At 37.1% G+C, this 18,537-nt stretch overlaps 1 protein-coding gene across 1 annotated transcript in view; it reads left to right on the top strand.

The window, feature by feature from the left end:
* The window catches only part of TMEM245 (transmembrane protein 245), a 75,984-nt gene extending 57,464 nt beyond the window's left edge, over positions 1-18,520 (top strand). Inside the window, exons 15-18 of the mRNA XM_059471633.1 lie at positions 6,745-6,845; positions 8,158-8,332; positions 10,517-10,711; positions 11,722-18,520. Coding sequence (XP_059327616.1) covers positions 6,745-6,845; positions 8,158-8,332; positions 10,517-10,711; positions 11,722-11,767 — 517 coding nt within the window. The 3' untranslated portion in view covers positions 11,768-18,520. The remainder of the gene's footprint in view (positions 1-6,744; positions 6,846-8,157; positions 8,333-10,516; positions 10,712-11,721) is intronic.
* The last annotated feature ends 17 nt before the right edge of the window (positions 18,521-18,537 follow it).

The following is an 18,537-nucleotide window of genomic DNA, read 5'->3' as shown; positions in this document are numbered from 1 at the left end:
CAGTGGAGTTTTCACAGAAGGGAAGTTCTGCCTCATTCCTCATGTCTTCTGAAGTCTTGGCAAGCAAGACCCTTAATGAGTTCATCTGTGTGCTGTGTTCTACCAAAATTTAATAAAGGCTTTTTACAGTATTGCTTTCCTGATATTTTCAGGGATAAGGGGTATTGTCTTTATGGAGGAAGAGGGTAGGTTTAAATTAGATATAAGGAAGGAATTCTTTACTATGACAGTGGTGGGGCACTGGGACAGGTTTCCCAGAGAAGTTGTGGGTACAGCAGGATTGTAGACAAACTCAGTTAAAAGACAGCAGTGTCTGGGAAGTAAAATGACTGATGAAATGTAGCGTAGATGAAAGTGATGCATGTGGGGGAGAACCAGTCCTAACTTCACTAATAAACTGATTACTGCTGTGCTGACTCTCATCACTTGGGAGCTATATTTTCTGGTACACAGGCTAGCTCTGTGCTTGGTAATACTTAAAAAACATGTGCCAGGCATATCAGACGTTAAGATTTGTTACCACAGACCTAGAAAACAGAAACACAGAGTAGTACTCCCATTGTATGAAACTATGATTTTCCTGTACCCTAAGTTACTGTTTGCCATTCTGTTTCCTGCATCTCCAAAAGGCTGGAGTGCAACCAGACTGGTTAGAGAAATGAAGGCATGCATCAGTTTCTCTGTGAGGAATGGCTGATGGACTCTTCTGCCTAGAAAAAAGGATGTTACACAATTGAAGTTTGTACAATCAGAACCAGTGTAAAAAGGATGACTGAGCTGGACTGTCTATGGTCCCTTCTAGGATAAAATATTTGCATCGCCAAAAAGTGACCAGGCACTTCCAAAAAATGCATTGGTTCATGAAGCAGGCAGAAGAGCATGGGAAAGATCTTGCAAAAGAACACTGGAGTTGCAGCAACCTGCAGGATTGAACAGGAGCACTAAGAAGATACATTAATTGAAGATTAATTGTTAGAAAGCCTGCATGAGGTTCATAATATCCCCTGAGGTGGAAGTAGAGGTTGGAAGAATGCTCAGGGGGAATTGTTAAAGAGGTTTGTCTGTTTCTTTTGTTCCCTTAAGGTCTGCTTCTTGACTCTGCTGGAGATGGGAAACTGCCTAGACAGATCTTTGGTCTGAACAAGTTTGCCTTTTTTTATGTTATGTTCCAAGATCAATTTTAAGACCGGTACAGTATTGCACTTAGTAAAAATTGTCTACTTCTGATAAAAATCTGGAAATGTTAGACATAACTGGTCCTTTCAAATGTGCTTCTCAGAATAATAATTGTAAGCTTACAATTACAGGCCAAAGTAGTAATTAAAAAATTATTACAAATACAAAGGTATTTTAAAGAAATAGTCAGATACAGAATTTCTCACAGAGTAATTGTTATTTTTCACAGAATGTAGACATTCCTCTGTTAGGGAAGAAAATTCATGTGCCATGTGTACTTCAGACTGGTTGCCACACTTCAATGGTGTTTTGATAAAGTCATTGGAGCCTTGTCCTGCCTTGGGAGATGTATGTAATATTTGCATCAGTTATACCATCTGGAGGAACCATGCTTTGATAGAAGACTCTATCACTTTATCTGATTAGTGTCATTACTAGCCTGCATATGTTGGAGCTGTTTTGTTTAGTTGTATCATTCATGAGGAATTAATTTCAGCAGCAAAACTGTTGAAATCTTGTCATGGAGTCATCTCTGAAAGTAATTTGCATATTTATATTGCTCCTGAGATGATCTTACTCTGTCAAGAAATTCTTCCTGCCACTTCAGCTTTATTCATAGCTGGAGTCTTGTCTTAGTGCACTTAGCTTACTTTCATGTTAGATTTGAAACTGAAATATAAAGAGAGTCACTTTTTATCCCTAAAAGAACAGAACCCTTAAAGAGAGTCAAAGAACAGCTTAATAGGTTTTTTTCAAAAGGACTTCTTGAAGTAATTTCATTCTTCAGTGTTCACCTGGTGGTCACTTGAAATTTGGGGGATCACTGTAGAAGAAGAATACTTTGGTCTTTTCAAAGACAAGAGCTGTCACTGGCAACTTGTCTTTTGTAACAGCTCTTGGTGGTGTGTGAACAAAGAAAGTTCTTTGCACACCACAGAGAGTTCTTTGGTTTTGAAGTTGTGGTGACAGTGAGTGTTAACTTCAGCTGGGGTAAGACAGCAGCGATATGTTCTTGCTCTCCAGCCATAAGTGCACTGTTCTTTCCTAGTGGGAATGCAGCTATTTAGGTCACTGCTTATGAGCTGGCTGGGGAGTGGGGACCTGAGCTATTTTGTTAAAACTAACCCATCATGTAACCATTGTCATGAAATGAAAAAGCTGATTTCATTGTAGAAAGTGTCATGGCACATAATGAAGACTGTGCTGGCAGGTAGAGGAAGGTTCATCTAGGGCAGAAGTGAATCTTTGGAACGGGGGAATGGAAGGGCTCCTTTCCTGGGACACTTCTGAGCTAACCTGTTCTGAAGATAAATTGTGAAAACATGCTGTCAAGTTTTGAATGCATTTCTCTTATACTTTGAACTCTCTTTTAAAATGTGATGGTTGTATTCCCAAGAGAAACTGAATAGCTGAGATCTCTTAAAGCATCATTTTGAATTAGTCAGTTCTCTGTACAGAAAGGTTTGCAACAAAGATGTAGCACAATCCTTTTAGTGTCTACTGAGAGAATATGGGAAAATACCAAACATCAGTGGTGTGAGGAAGATGACAAAAGAGTGAAATTTTCTTATTCTGACAATGTCTTTGGCTGAGGGTGTTCCCATTACCAAGCTTGCATTTTAATTGGATTATAAACTGTTGTATGGATTGTAAAGGGTTTTGTAAGGAATTTAGAGAAACACTATTTCTTGCAAACTTTTCCAAAGATGAATACCAGGGTTTTTTACTAGTTTTTACTCTCATGCCCATTCACAAGCCAGGGTTCATATGCCTGTTCCTATAAATTTAGTATAATAACCAGAAAATCCCTCTTCTGAGCTTATGATATGCTTATCTAATCTTTCTGGTAACTCAAATTCTTATTATTTCAGCCCATATGCTCTTCTTTCCTCCAGTGTCCTGGGAGCAGAGAGATCTAGAAAATCAAATTAACTCCAAGGTCAAAAAATCCATGATCCGAGCTGAAGGGCGGTTTTCAGCTGGGGTTGCTGCAGCATTAGGTTTGAAATGTTTGAAATCTCATTGTTTCAGTAACAATGAGCAGACTTTACCTGCAGGCTCTGTGAAGTGCACCTGAATTCAGGTGGACATACATTTGATATAAACTACATTAGTTATAAAAGGGATGCTCTAGACTTTTTATGGCCAGTCTGTAAAAAAGAAGAAAAAATCCATGAAACCCTGAAAAGGTGGCCCTTTCCCTTGTGGAGTCTACAAGCAAATTCACTACTTTTGGGGCAGAACTTAGTAGAAGGAACTTTTACCCAAAAATAAAAAAGTAGGCCAGCTGTGCAGAAGCATTTCACAGAAGTTTCTTCATTTTTAATCTGAATAATATGTAGCATGACCCCTGTCCTCTGATTTTTATTTATTTTAATTTTGCATGCTTTTCAAAGCTCACTAAAATGGAATATGTATGTCTGAGTATGCCTTGTGCCAAATTGGCATGAAGTGCTCATAAATTACACATTTGCAGATGACAGCTCTTGCAGGTAAAGTGGTTCATCCAGATACAGTGCCAAAGTGAGATGTGAGCAGCAATTGGATTTTTTGATTTCTGAATCATTCAATTACTCTTGTATATAAAAAGAAGTTGTATGTGTGCCAGTAATGTATTAAGAGATGAAAGTTACTTACTGTCATAATTACACCAGGAAGGGTCTGCATTTTACAGATGGTAATAAGTTCATGTGGCACTGGCACACCCACATTATCTTTAAGGTCTGGTATCTCAGGTGCAGAGTAGCTGATGCAAACTGCTGATAAGATTCTAGTTAGTGTTTTCAAAATTTTCTTTTTTGCAGCCTTAACCATGAAGCAAAATAGATATGAATTTCCAGACTTTAAGATACAATTTTTAGTTTTTGTGACAGTTACCAGAAAGTAACAAATATGAGTTATCAGACAGATTAAGGTTCTCATGGTCCACATCTGCCACAAAGTAGCATCCCCTGTGCCTTTGCTGCGTTTTATGACTTCGGTTGAGGCAGACAGAAACCAGGGGAAGGGAGAGGAGGAGAATGAGACTAGGTGCAGCCTCCTTTCTTCTCGTGCTTGACCCCTGGCACTTCCCAACTTCCAGCACTGTGAGGTGGCTTCTCCTCTCGGTGTTAGGTGTGTGTTAGAAGCACGGAGCCAGCGAGATGCTGCACTGTTCTGCTCTCTATCAGAGGTATGCACTGTTTGGCCTTAGAAACATGTTATGTGTCAACTTGCAGAATGACATCGGGCTGAGACTACCTGTTAGTCCCAGATTAGTTTTCCTGTTGTTCTGCCAGTGCATCTGTCTGCCAAGTCCTTGAGCTGAGACTAAGAAAGCAACTTGTTTTCTAGGCACCTTCAATGTTTTTTTCCCCTGGGTTGCTGTCTCTCTTTTGGTTACCATAATAGCACTGTCTTCCCTCCTTCCTGTAGTCTCTCTGGGAAAATCTAAAATGACTGCTTGTAGGTGGTTTTTTTAATTTCAGCTGAAGGTGATACTTCTTGTACTTTTCTCAAGCTAGAGGCTTGTCTCATCTCTTGTATACTGAAATGTAGTTTTGGTGCATACGTATAGAAAATGCCAAGACCTTGTTAATTTTATACAGTACAGAAAACTTTTGGAAAAAATAAGGAGGTACTCAAGGCCTGTTGTAAAAATTTTTGACAACTGTGATGTGTTTGTGCCACAGTTCCTGTTGGATAAGAAAAAGATTTGCTTGAAGATTACTGCACAGGTTCTTCTTAGAAGGATTACTCAGAAAGAGTAGACATGAGTTAGATATCACAAAAATGCAGAAAATTAAGACTTTTGAGTAGCTAAAGTATGAAAGTATCTTAAATTTTTAATGGAAATCCACATTTAACATTGTTACTGTGGCCTTGGGTCTTGGGATTTTCTTGCCTCCTCGCCAAATTTTTTTTTAAAGTCTGAAACTTTTTTTCTTTCAACTCAAATACAAGTGAGTATGTCATTCTTCAAAATTTGTAGATTTTATATATTTTGGTCTGATCTTCTATTTTAATATTCTAAAAGTTCATCTAAATGGAGAAGTATTGACACTTTTTTTTACTGATGCCACCACATATTTGTAAACGTTCTCTGCCTTTCTTTTAGCACCATGTAATTATTGCCTGTCAAAGATTAGACTTGTTATTTCAGGTCATTCTTTAAAGCTTGCTTTTTTTCTTTATTTTTCCTTTCCCTCTTTTGGAGGGGAAAATGGCTGACAACAGTTGTTTCTGGTTAGTCTGTTAAGAGAATCACACATTTTGGACAGTAGTGTTGATGTGTGAGGTTTATTATGCACTCATAGCTTCCAGTGAATGAATTTTAAATAAGATAATTTTGATTCTGAAGTCATGTAGAAATCTAAAAGTGAGCCCTTAGGTAGGAAACAATGGCGAAAATATGCACACTGCCTACGGAAATAAAAATGAGGATAGTGGCCAAAGAAGCAAAAACTGGGAGTCTTGGACTTATTCTTGGTAGCTCAGAAAAGATTCTACCTAGTAATTTAATATCACAGGTTTCTTTGCTGCATGGCTTTATGGACTCAATGGAAGAAGGAAACTATGCTGTTACAGACTTTAGATCCAGAAAGGGCAGGTTTTCTATGCCCTTCAAAGACAGCTGTTGTATGTCTTCCTGTCCTCTTTGCCCTACTGCCAGAGTTCCCAAAACTGTCAAGACACAATCATTGTGAGTTATGGGAATTAACATGAATGGAAAGTTAACATCAGGAGACTTCACATTGATCTTTGCTAAGAGGATGCATGGGCCACCACTTGTGCAATGATGGAACTGTTAGGACTGTTCTGAGCTGTGGGACTTGGTTTCGAGCTGAAATAGTGATTTCAGGAAACTTGGCTTCTCGAATATGGGTGAAAAACTGACATAATACAATAATGAGATTTAGCAGTTTGATATTATGGCTTTTTGTGACTGTAGATCTAAGACATGGGTTTCCAGTTCAGGAATGGGATATTCCACATGTGTACCTGCCCTAGCGCTGTAAAAATGTCACAGCACTTAGCTCCTGTTTGCTGTCTCATGAAGCCATGATCACACTTGAGGGAGAACTTTGGATTCAGACCTGTTTCAGCAGGATTGAATTAGGTTCCCAGATTTACCATTTGGTTTTTAATAATGTAGCCTAATAAGCAACCTAAAAGCTGGGGGATCCAGTGAAAAAGGGCAGATGCAGAAATGTAAGCAGATAAAGAAAATGAACAAACACCTAGAAGTGGAAAAGAGGAAAGAAAAAGTACTTTGTGTGTAGAATGGTACTGCTTCTCATAGAAAACAGATTATTTTTGATAGAGAATATAGTCTGATACTTGAGCAGTTTCTTTCAGGGCATCTATCCCTAGAACCCATTTTTTTGTGTCTAAATGCTTTTAATTACATACGTGGTGAATATTTATTCTTCTCAGAGGGAACAGATGTACAAAGGGTTCAGTGTTACATTTTGAGATGTGTTATTTGTGACACTTTTCAGTTATTCAAAGCAACCTGTGTGTGTGTCTTCGTAGTTCTTGGAATCGTCTTGCTAATAACAATTAACAGAGTCTCTTTGATCGTTTTAGAGGTGTGTTTGATGCTTCCCTCAAAATGGCTGGGTTCTATGGACTCTACACTTGGCTGACTCACACTATATTTGGGATTAACATAGTCTTCATACCATCTGGTAAGGATTTGAGCAATTATATTCATAACTAATATTATGTAATTATTTATTGTACAAAATCAGAAATATTAAGTGTTGCTGATAACCTTAGGTCTGTCTGATCTTGGAGAATTTGGCTGTGTGAAGGGTGGAGAGAAGGCCCTGATTGCTCTTGCCCTGAGCCTTGCCTTTTTCTGTTTTCACAACACATTCCCTACCAGCTATTTTACCTCTTCTTTCTGTTTTGTTTGCTAGGTCTAATTCCTTCTCTCTTGTATTCAGTTCAAGTGTTTTCAGATTTTAACTTTATTCTACCTGTCTTGGCTTCGGTTTCTTTCACAGTTGACAGGTGCTGATTTTTCAAGATGCCTAAATGTAGGAAGATGTGCTATCATGGAAATACATGATAAAAGAATGCTTCTTATTCTCAGTAGTGTTCTCTGACTGTATTACCAGCCTCTGGTTTTCTTTTATTATTTAATCCTAGTTTTGGAAATGGCTGGACAGTTTCTCAGAGAGAAACCTTCTTCCCTGTTCCTCTTTGCCCTTCTTTCTCTATATAGAATGATAATAATAGTAATTGCAAAGTGTTTGTGTACAAGGAAGCATAAGGGGAAGCTATGAAGCAACAAACCCGAATATAATGGGAAATGGCTGTATTGTAAAGTGCAACTGTCTTAAAGGCATTGGTTGTCACTAGACCTACTTAGAGAGTAATCAGTCTTATATTTTTTCAGCTACATGCGAAATTTTAAAGGTTTTTGCTTTCTGGTTAATGATACCAAAAAAAAACCCAAACACTTAGTTATGCTTTGTATTATGTTTATTATACAGAAGGTGCATTAAATTATGGTGGCACCAGATCTGTATTGCTTTAGATTACAATAGGTCTTTGTTATAAGCACAAGGGTGTGCAGCTGTGTGCACATGTTTGCATACAGAAATATATGTCATAGATCTCATGTTTTCCTGCTTTCTCACTATTATGGATGCCTGCAGGAGACGCAGTAAGTTAGAGTGAGACTTGGGTTCATTTGCTTTTTTACACAGTAAGAAATGTACATGATTGGTATAACTTCAAGTTCTTCTAAACTGATGCCTCTTAACTCCTTATGACTGTCAGTGGCTGAAGCTCTTCTGTATGGGAAATGTTCCTAAACCTGAGCTGTAAAACACCAAGAGCCTCATCTGGCACTTCTTCAATGCTTTATTTCTAGCACTTGATGGAAGGGGGACTTACTGGTGTGGCAAAAGTGTCAGAATGTAACTGTAAATATATTTGTGAAATATGTTTCTGTGATCTTTTTTTCACTTCTGCTTCTGTGTGCTCTAGCATTAGCAGCAATCCTTGGAGCAGTGCCATTTCTGGGGACATACTGGGCAGCAGTCCCTGCAGTCCTAGATTTGTGGCTTGTGCAAGGACAGGGATGCAAAGCCCTTCTGCTCTTGGTTTTTCACCTCTTGCCAACCTATTTTGTAGATACAGCAATTTATTCAGATATATCAGGGTAAGTACATTGAACACTTTTTAAAATTAGCATTGTAAAAATGATTGACAATCACTGATGCCTTTAATTAAACTCATTTTTCTGAAGCATGCAAAACAGTATCTTCAAGCCCAGGAATAACCTCATAGTAAGCAATTTTACTGGCCTAAGTGCCTTCATTTTCCCAGGCCACTTTTCTATGAGCTTTGACACTTCAGAGGTCTTGAACTCAACATCAGCAAAATGAACTGTTTCAGTTGGGTTGTTAGAATTAGTTTATGTTTTCTGTTTATCTAATTACTAAGTAAAGGTGTGTAGCATTTTCTTTTTATCTCCTAATGCCAGATAATGCTGCAGAGCAGATAAAACCATGAGCTATTTAGGGACCACAAAAAAAATAGAGTTAATGTAGAATAAAGTGGTTCACTTCTGTGTTGTTAGAAATTAGTAATTTTGTTTGCTAAATATAATTACACTGAACAGAGTATACCTAATGATAATATGCCAAATATTAATACTAATTTTCATAGACTGTGCCTCTAGTTATTTTGGGTTAATTAAACCTAATAGTGAAGTATAATCAAATTACATTTTTTTCCCAACAAGAAATCATCGATAAATTTAAGGTTAGTAACTATTTAAATAGCCAATAATTCTTCTGCTTCCTAGAATGCATTTTTTTTTGGACTGTAGAGGATACAAACTCTGTTTACTGTCCAGAAAATATATGAGGGAGGAATAGATTTTCTGACAGCAGAGGAAAATTGTGTTCTTCCCAATAAATTGAACAGTGAGCATCATGATGTCTTGCAGATTAGATTAAACCTATTTGAAATAGCTATAATTAGGTTATGCAGGGTTTTCCAAATGGATTACCTTTATGTAGTCCTATTTCATTATGTGATCTGTTGTTTAATTTAGAAAACTAGGCAAAAGAATGTCTAAACTGACGCAAATGCTGGGAAAAAATTGAAGTTTTTAAAGGTTTAGAAATAATTAATGTCTATTGTTGGAGAAACATAAAACTTCAGGCCACGTTTGTCTCCTCAGGAGAGCAGTCTGGTCCTGCCAGTAGGTTAAGTTTGATCTGGGTGAGACATGATTGAGGCGTGTCAGATTTAATAGGTCATGTTTCATGGCCTTGTTTTGCACATGGTTGTGTTGAAGGTGAAAACTTGGGAGTTGAGTAGAAATCAGGACCATGGTAGAAACCTCAGGAGCTGCTGGAGCTCTGAATTGACTAGCTGACTTTTTCTATGTATTACACTCAGAATTTAGAGGAACTTCCTGGGAATTGTGTGCCAAGTTTCAGCTGTAGTTTTTCTTCTACAATACCATATTGCCATCATTATTTTAGGTATAAAGAATGAAGAATGATGAGCAGGCTTTGTGTAAATGCTGTTATTGTGTAAACACTGATACAGAAAATAAAACTGGTTTACTTGCTGCTGTAAGAGCTTTTATCAAAATGCTCTTCTAGTATTTTCCAGTAAATATTACTATGTTCATTAAAACATTAAATTAATACATTAAGTAATACATTAAAGTATTACTACTACTAATATTTACTTTCCAGTAAATATTAATACGTTCATTAAAATCATTAAAATGTTCATTAAAATAGTTTTTCATCTGAAAAGGTTAAAAGCTAATGATAGCAAACACTCAATCTGAGAGGTTTTTTATAACAAAATGAGAAAACATGGCTATTTCTTTAAAAACTATGTGCTAACTGTTCTTTAAAAAATGCACTTCAAGTTGCTGTCATCAGCTAACTGAATGGCTTTGCTCAGGGGTCCTCATATTACCTGTTGCTAATTGTGTTAAAATAAACTTCAACAGTTCTTGACCATAAAGCATGAGCAATCTGTGTAACCAACCATCTTTCCACTCTCAAAATGGAAGTGTGTTTGCCATTAAACCCTTCAGACATTGTTCAGCAGATGTCTGTAAAGTAACTATTCCACTGTGGATCTTACCAGCATTCCAGGCTACAACAGTGTTTGATCAGTCATGTGAATACAGCACAGAATGCAGCTTGGAACCTTTGTGCAGTCATTCAGACAGCAGTTTATAGTGTAAATATGGGTAGCTATACCTAGATGGGTTGTTTCCTAAGCTTAATGAAATTTCAGTATTAATTCACATTTCTTAATTGATAATGCTGTGTTTGTTCTTAATTTCATGTTGTTGTTCTTGTGGCAGAGGGGGTCACCCTTACCTGACAGGCCTTGCAGTAGCTGGTGGAGCATATTACCTGGGACTGGAAGGAGCCATCATAGGACCAATTCTCCTTTGTATACTTGTGGTTGCTTCCAATATATATAGTGCCATGTTGGTGAGTCCAACGAATTCTGTGCCCACTCCATCGCAGGCAGCGTGGCCATTGCAGATTTACCGGTGAGCTGGAAATGCCTTACTTGTATGAGTTGTGTTTTCACACACATCACTGTGCCTATTCACAGGTGTAGGCAATGTGTGCCTCGGGTTTATATAGTAGTGTGTGAGTACTGTAGTATTTGAAGAGGATTCAGCTGTCCCATATTCTAGAAATAAAAAGTATGGCTAAGTAAAGAACTCACTGGAACAGGTATATGGGAAGGGTTTGTTTAATGTCTCTCAGCCTCTTACAGAAGGCTCATTTAGAAAATTTGCTGATAATACCTTTATGTCCTCTAATTTATATGTTGCTGTTGTGCTAGGAAATGATTGAACATAATTTTTAAACTCTTATTATGGATATATAAGAGTTCATTGTCCTTAAAAAGGGGCCTGCCCCAAATTACTTCCTTTTTTATGTCCTAATGTACAATACTACAAAATATAAACCTACCTAGATTTAAAAAAATGTGATATCATTATATGCCATTTTTCCATTAGAAGTATTGTCCTTAGTAATGTCATTATTGAAGTTACAGAATTAGGGAATATAGAAATGTGTCTTTAAACTGTACAGTTAGAAATGGGATAATAATAATAATGCAGTTAGGAATAAACTCATAATTGAATAACTACTTAGAATTGTAAATCACATTGTGGCAATATTAACAACAGTAGCTATTTTAATGTTATTACTGTCTTGTTAAACTATGTAGGTTAGCTCATTATACATGTAACTTGAAGAGGATTCTCTGCTTGTCAGAAATAATTCTTTGCCTTATTCGCATGAATAGTGCTGTCTCCTTTCATCTGTGTAATTAAGGAGAAAAACTCCTAATTGGACCTGTCTGTAGTCTCTGGCTTTTAAAAGTTACATTCCAATTGCCCTGTTTTAAACAGAGCTTCCAAGTACACACAAAAAATCTTCATGTGTGTTTGGTTCTCCTTTATTTTATCAGAAACAATTATTTGGAATCACTGGGCAGATTTGTGTCTTACTTTTCACTTCTTTTCCTCCCTCCATCTCTCAGGTCACCTAGAGAGAGCCCTGAGGAGGCGAAGATGTCTGCAGAGTGAGGGAGGTGCTGGGCTGTACCCCTGCAACATGAGGGAACCGCTGTCTTCTGTCTTGGGTTCACAACAGCCATGGATGGCCTTCTGTCCCTTCCCAGCTCTGCCTGGGGGCTGCTCACAGGGAAGCATAGACTGGGTTTTAGGAGAAAGCACTGGCCTTACATTATTGTGCACTTTGCCTCTTCCAGAGAGAATGTCTAATTCCCATGGCTTTGCATACCAACACACAGTCAGCTGCCTTGTTGAAGACTTTTAAGACCTTCTGTCTTAGCAAAAGAATAGTTAAGAGGACAGGTACATCCACTGGAGTCGTTATCTTATCTCCTGAAATTACTGACTTGGCTTTTATTTATTGGATTATTTGTCTTATTAAACTGTAGTAGCTTTAAAGAAAGCTGTAATTCCAAAATATTTATTTTTAGGCAATCTGGTGGCAAAAGAAGGGCAAACCACTCATTGTGAAATGAAAGTATAATGTAATAGTTTGCTTCTCCTCAAGGTGTTTCTTTATAAGCTTCAATCATCATCTGTAACTCATAATAACACTTAAATATTATTCACTTACACGCACTGAAATTTAATGTTGTTGGAGACTGGTATTTTAAAAATCTTCCTGATATTTTTAGAAATGCAAACTGTTAAATGTGAGTTTTTCTCTTACTGACATAGGAAGACTTGTTTAAATAGTTTAAGTCTTGCCCCCATTTTCAGCAAAATCTGATAATATTTTGCTGTTTATCCACCCTCCCAGTGGAGTCATCTTGTCAAGTAAATTTAATCAAAGGCCTTAAGTGTTTTCAGACAGTAGTAATGTAGGATGGTCACATGTCCTTCCAGTAACTGGAAGAAGTTTCATGGGAATTGTTTAATGTTGGTTTTCAAATGCTGTGGCTAGTTCCATTCACTTTTTAAACAAATTTTAGTACCAGAAAGAAAGGGGAGAGAACATAGATTTTGGTTTAGCTTATTTGGGGCTTTTTAACCCTGTAAAGCAGCTGGCCACATATCTTGCTGAGATATAGGATATATCTTAATATATTAAGGTGCATCTTATTAATAAGCAAAGATCTTGAATATGTAATTTTACTTAAAATGCAGCTTTGGTGACATTTAAGGCCTTTTGTATTGATTGTCAGATCCTTTTTGTAAATGGGAAGTGGGGTTTTGGTAAGTATTTCGTACTTGCACAGCTTTTCCACAAATCCAGTGAGGCCCTAGTACAAAGTAGCAGATGCACTTGCTTAACCAAAGAACCACCATTCAGTTTCCAGTAACTCAAATTGATTTCAAATTTCAAATTGATTGATGATGAGTTGTACAAAATATAGGCATGCCTTGTATTTATTGTTGACAGTAATTCAATGCTTGAAACAAAGGGATCTTATCCAGGGATAAGGATATCTAAGATATGTGCACAAACAGCTTGCAGATGTTTGTTTTACGTGAGTTCTAGGAGTGCTGACAGATTTGGAAGATTGTTTTCAAAAATACATTGCCATGGAAAGTGATTGGAAAGCACTCTGGTACTGAGTAAAGAAGAAAGTCCTGCTGTAGGTTTGCAATAAATAGGCTGCCTAACACGACACAAATACTCTGCTCCTCAGATTTTCAAAATAAGCTGCTGCAATTTTACTGATAAAATTGTATGTTTTAAATGAGAGGGGTTAAGTATGCTGTTTGTGCACACTTGCAGGTATGTGTTTGAGGGACAGACTTGAACTTAATTTAGTAGGATGACTCAGGTTTATCAAAACATGGAAACATACCATTTAATATTTTAAATTCTGAAAGATCTAAAGATCATTAAGTGAATAAGAAGAATGTGTTGGTTGAATCAAGTATCTGTTTCATCTCCTTGGTTTTGTGGCTTATGAAAAAGCTTAAGTGAAACACATTTTTATAATTGTTGGTGGCTAGGGTGGAGGATGTGGGGAAACCTCAGGCTTTACTAAAATACTCCTGCAACTTTCTAACCAGGTGGAATGAGACCACCATGATATTTAGGCAACTTCTTTATTGTATTACTTTTTTTAGTTCATAGTTTTGCACTGACTTGTTGTGTTCTTGTTGTAGCTTCTTGTAGACAGCATTGAAAGCACCTCTTTGCTCACTGGTCAAGACACGTTTGTTGTCCACATTTGCTATCCCATTTTCTGAGACAGTCTTTCACACTCCTGTGGTACTCGACTTGGTCATTTTAGAGTCATTAAAATGCATTATTTTGTTTGGTTTTAAGTTTTCTTGTTCCCTTTCAACCAATTGCCTTTGATCAAAGAAGGGTCTTTGCTGTGAAAATTAAAACCATGATTGAGACTCCATTAACTTCAGTAATGCAAATGAGTAAAATCACCTGGGAAGATACATTGCTGTTTTGAAATGTTCCTTTTCCATCGTGGAATCCTTTTATACAGAGAATTCACATCTGATGGAATGTTGTTTAGTTTGTCCTCCTTTGAAATGAGGCTTCATTTCGATGCTTTCTGTTCCAAATTCAGCTCAGACTTGCCATGAAGAACCATAGTACATGTAGTAAATGTAGTCCGTAAATGTAGCTTCAGGAGCTCATGTTGTCTGCTGTACTTGATTGAGGAACCAACTATATGGTTCAGTAATGGTGCAGTAACATATACAACCAAAAAGAAAAGAAGAATAAAGAACAAAACTTCCAATAACCCCTTCTTGGAATAGGAAGTAATCACTGATTTTCACCATGTTTAGGAAAAAAACCACAAAAATCCCCAAAACCACAAAATACCACCTTATGAAAGAGCATATTTTGATTATTTGGGTTTTGTGTTTAGCAAGTGTCTAATTACCAGCAGAAATAGAAGAACTTGTCATTGAATATTTAGCAATCTATATTATTTTCTGAGCAGACTCAGCCTTTGTAGGAATGGTTTAGTATAGATCAGTCTTGAAAATAATCAAACTGGTCATTTTGACATCTGGTCTTTGAAAAGTGCCAGTTCATGGTTATATTGCCTCATCTGCAAAAACAACCAGCAGTTCGGTGGGATAAGATTTTAGTACATGTATTGTCGCTTTCAAAAAAACCAGCTCAACTCCCTGCTCCAAGATCCCACAACAACAACCACCCAACCAATAAAAAAAGCCCCACCACTCTCTGCAGTGTGGTTTTTTTAGGAGAGCCATCTTTTCTGCTTGCTTGGAGGCAAGAAGTTGATGCTCTTTAGCTTTACTGTAAACAGTCATTCCAGGAGCAGGTACTTAGTAAGTGTATTTAGTACATTTAGTGTTTAATAATTTAGAGTTCAGAAGGGAATGCTCATAGTAATGCAAGACAATGTGGTCTTAAGGTATTGTGAAATTCAGCTGTGGTGGTTTTTATCATTCTCCTTGGGGAATTGCAATCAAGTGTAGTGCCAAAGGGCTGGTGCTGTTTCTGGCACTCGAGTCTGAGTTAGCCTTTCCTTCCTGTACCTTGGCTGAGCACTGCTGTAGCAGAGCTGGCCCAGGAGACTGTGTCATGTTAGCTTCAGGTCACTGTGCATACTGGCTTAATTGGATCCATCCAGGAGCAGACTGCAATGGGCAAGAACCTGGCACACATTCATTTTGCCAGCCTTACTACAATATGGTGGCTTTCAGCACAGGTGCACCATGACCAATTGGGAGCAGAAATAACTTATTTTGAAAGGCTGCTCAATAAGAAACAGTTTAACATTATAATAATACATATGATGCACATTTTTCAGAAACTAAGTTGATACCCACATATTATTTCTATGCAGAGATATGTGCACATGTGTATGTGCAGGTACACTTCTGCTTGTCTGATTTCAAGCTCTGTGGGGCTTCTCTTAAAGACACAGGGGAGGAGGATATACTTCATGTATATTTTGTCAGAGATTATTGGAATAGGAAATACATTATCTGTTTAGTTAAAATAAGAAAAAAAGCATTGTTCAGGGGAAGTTGGATGCCGTCTCCAGTATTTTCCATTGTGGGTATAGGCATAACTTTTGAAATAGGTGTATGCTTCAGTATTCAACATTGTTTTTCAGAAAGCCTGAATAAACAAAACTGGATGAAATTGTTCTCCAGTAAAAGCAGCAGCTGAATTGTGTTTGCTCTCCTACTGATCCCTAGTACTAGGAATGCTGCAGTGTAGCCTTTCCTGTGGACCTGATCCACTGAGGATGGAAAAATACCATTATTCTACTGAGATTCCATAGCTTTGCATCATTGGTAGTGGGTGTTTCCACCGCTGCCTTTATTCAGACATTGTGTGTATATTATATTGACTTTAATATAATATAAACACAATTTATATTGAGTTTATATTATATTAAAGTCTGGGGATTCTGCCACCTTAATGGATGCTACCTCTGGAAGTGGCTATGATTTCCTTTGAAGGTGCTGAAGGGTGCATTCATTAGGTTTAATAGCAGAGGTAGCATTCATTAGGTTTAATAGCAGAGGTAGCATTCTTCCAGAGATGCAGTTGCTTACCTTGAAGTTTCCAATTTTGCAAGAGAAAATTGATTTGCCAGATAATCTTTATTGAGTGTCAGCTGACATCTCTTAAATCCATGGATGCATCATCTTTATAAACTCTGTATTGATTTGTATTTCAAAGGTTTTCTTCTTAGTTCTTACACTTTTTGCTGAAACCAACTCAACAATTTCCTTATTATTTCTCTTTGTACAAAACTGGAGTCTTTTAAAACTCTTAACAAACATTAGGGAGACTTGATCTTTGACCTGGCACTGTCTATCTGTCATTTTACTAAGGTACCTTAATGCTTTATGGTAAAATTTTCCAAAATTTCTTTAAGTGATAAAATTGGAAATAAGTTTAAAATAAATTAGGGTTTTGAAAGAAACAATGCCAAAAGTCATAAATATATTCAGGGATTCTGGGTTTGCAAATGTATATATTGATATGCAGTGTTATATAAATATTGAGAGTCTCTGTCCTAATCAGACTTTAACTGAAATTTTGTCCTAATATTTTTAAGATACCTGAGAACAAAATAGTGCCTGTACATAATGAAAACAAGCAACATTTTCTACAATTCATGTTTACTTGACACAGATTGAGCAAGAGCCAAGCAAATCCTGGTAGCGTGACTACCGCTGTTTAATTGTAGTTCATGTAAAGTAGAGAAAAGCTGCTAGTAATGCATTGCTGAGAGGTTGCTGTTCCTGGAAGTATTTGCACACATCCTCTAAAAACTGCCAAAATAATTAGGTAATGAAATACATCTTCAGTTCCCCAGACTTTAAACTCATCCACCCCCCCTCTGGTATCTTGTTTGGAATATGGTTTAGTACATGAGAGTATTGCTTCCATCCACCTTTGGGAATTGATTCCAGGACCTGGAGGCATGCTTTTAGTGTCCATATTGAAATAGTATGTCCAATTCAGGAAGGAAGTGCTAATTGGAAATAAATGCATCCTTGATCTGCTGTGCATATGGATGGACTTGGACAAATATAATTCATGTTGCATTGAATTGAAGGTTAATTTTTTAATATAAATACTATTTGGTGACACCAAAGCCAGGTTTGAGTGAGATGCAAGGCAGATTTGCTTGCAGCAGGGTGAATCTGCAAGCTGATAAAGCAGAGTGAGTGCTCTAGGATATATATATATATATATGAAGAATTTTTAGAATGATGTTTTTAAAGCAAAAAGTTGATTTCTTCTCCTAGCCTCACTTTTTACCCACTAGTGTCATAGACAGTGGTCCAATGAGAACCTATAGTCAGAGAAATGTTTCATGGTATTCATGTAGATTAAATGTAAGAGATATCACAAAGCCAAAAAGTAGCCACGCTGCAAAAGTTCATTAGGCTTAAGAACTGGCATCTGGGCGATAAGGTTGGAAAAACAAAAATCCCAGTATTTACTACTCTTTCTGCCAGTCTCAGCCTAAACCAGAATCTTTCTCAAGTATCAATAAAATCTACTTTTGTGTTGTTCATAATCTGCTGTCTGTGTAGATCAGGGTTTTCAGCTTGTCATCTGTCATCATGTGTATATTCAGCAAGCATTCAATTTGTTCAGATTGTTGCCTTTAAACACCAATTTTCTGTGCTTTAGTGATGGTTGGATGGTTGGAAACCAACTTTTTATATCAGTAGTTAGGTTCTTGCCTATATATATATATATATATATATATATTTATATATGCTAGCTAGCATTTGATGTTTTGGTCAAAAGATGTGGGAGGGTTGGAGTTTTTTTCCCCTTGGGAAATGTCACCAAACCAAATCCAAAGAAACTTTTGACATCTTATCCTAAGACTGGCTACATCCTACTCAAACCTAACAGCAGATGTTTTGCATTACAGAGCACAGGTTGTTCTAAAGTGTGTGTTCCTACCAGGCCCCATGGGGATTTGGAGCAATAACTTCTATTGTCTGTTGACACAAATTTTGTCTGTATGTGTGATACATCTTCAGAATGGAACTGTGTTCAAAACTGATCAGTAATTGGGTTTGATAGAGTGCCTGGTTGTGCATGTAAAATACTGACAATATAACCCTTGTGTCCATCTGTGGCCCAATGAAATGTGTAAGTTAAGGTTGAGAACTACTTGTGTAGACTGCAGAGGTATTTAAACTAAATAATTTTGATTGTATGCACCAGTCCTCATCCTAATAAAAATGGGTTTTGTAGCAGGTTTAAGAAGCTTTTAACTTGATATTGTATTCACACTTGCAGTCCTTTGTAAGCACAGAATGGTTAATATATTTTGAAATAAAATGCCATTAACATAAAGAGAACTGAGTTTGATTTGAAT

This window comes from Ammospiza nelsoni, chromosome 1 (genome assembly GCF_027579445.1).
Source record: "Ammospiza nelsoni isolate bAmmNel1 chromosome 1, bAmmNel1.pri, whole genome shotgun sequence".
NCBI lineage: Eukaryota > Metazoa > Chordata > Aves > Passeriformes > Passerellidae > Ammospiza > Ammospiza nelsoni.
This window is presented reverse-complemented; position numbering and strand designations above follow the sequence as displayed.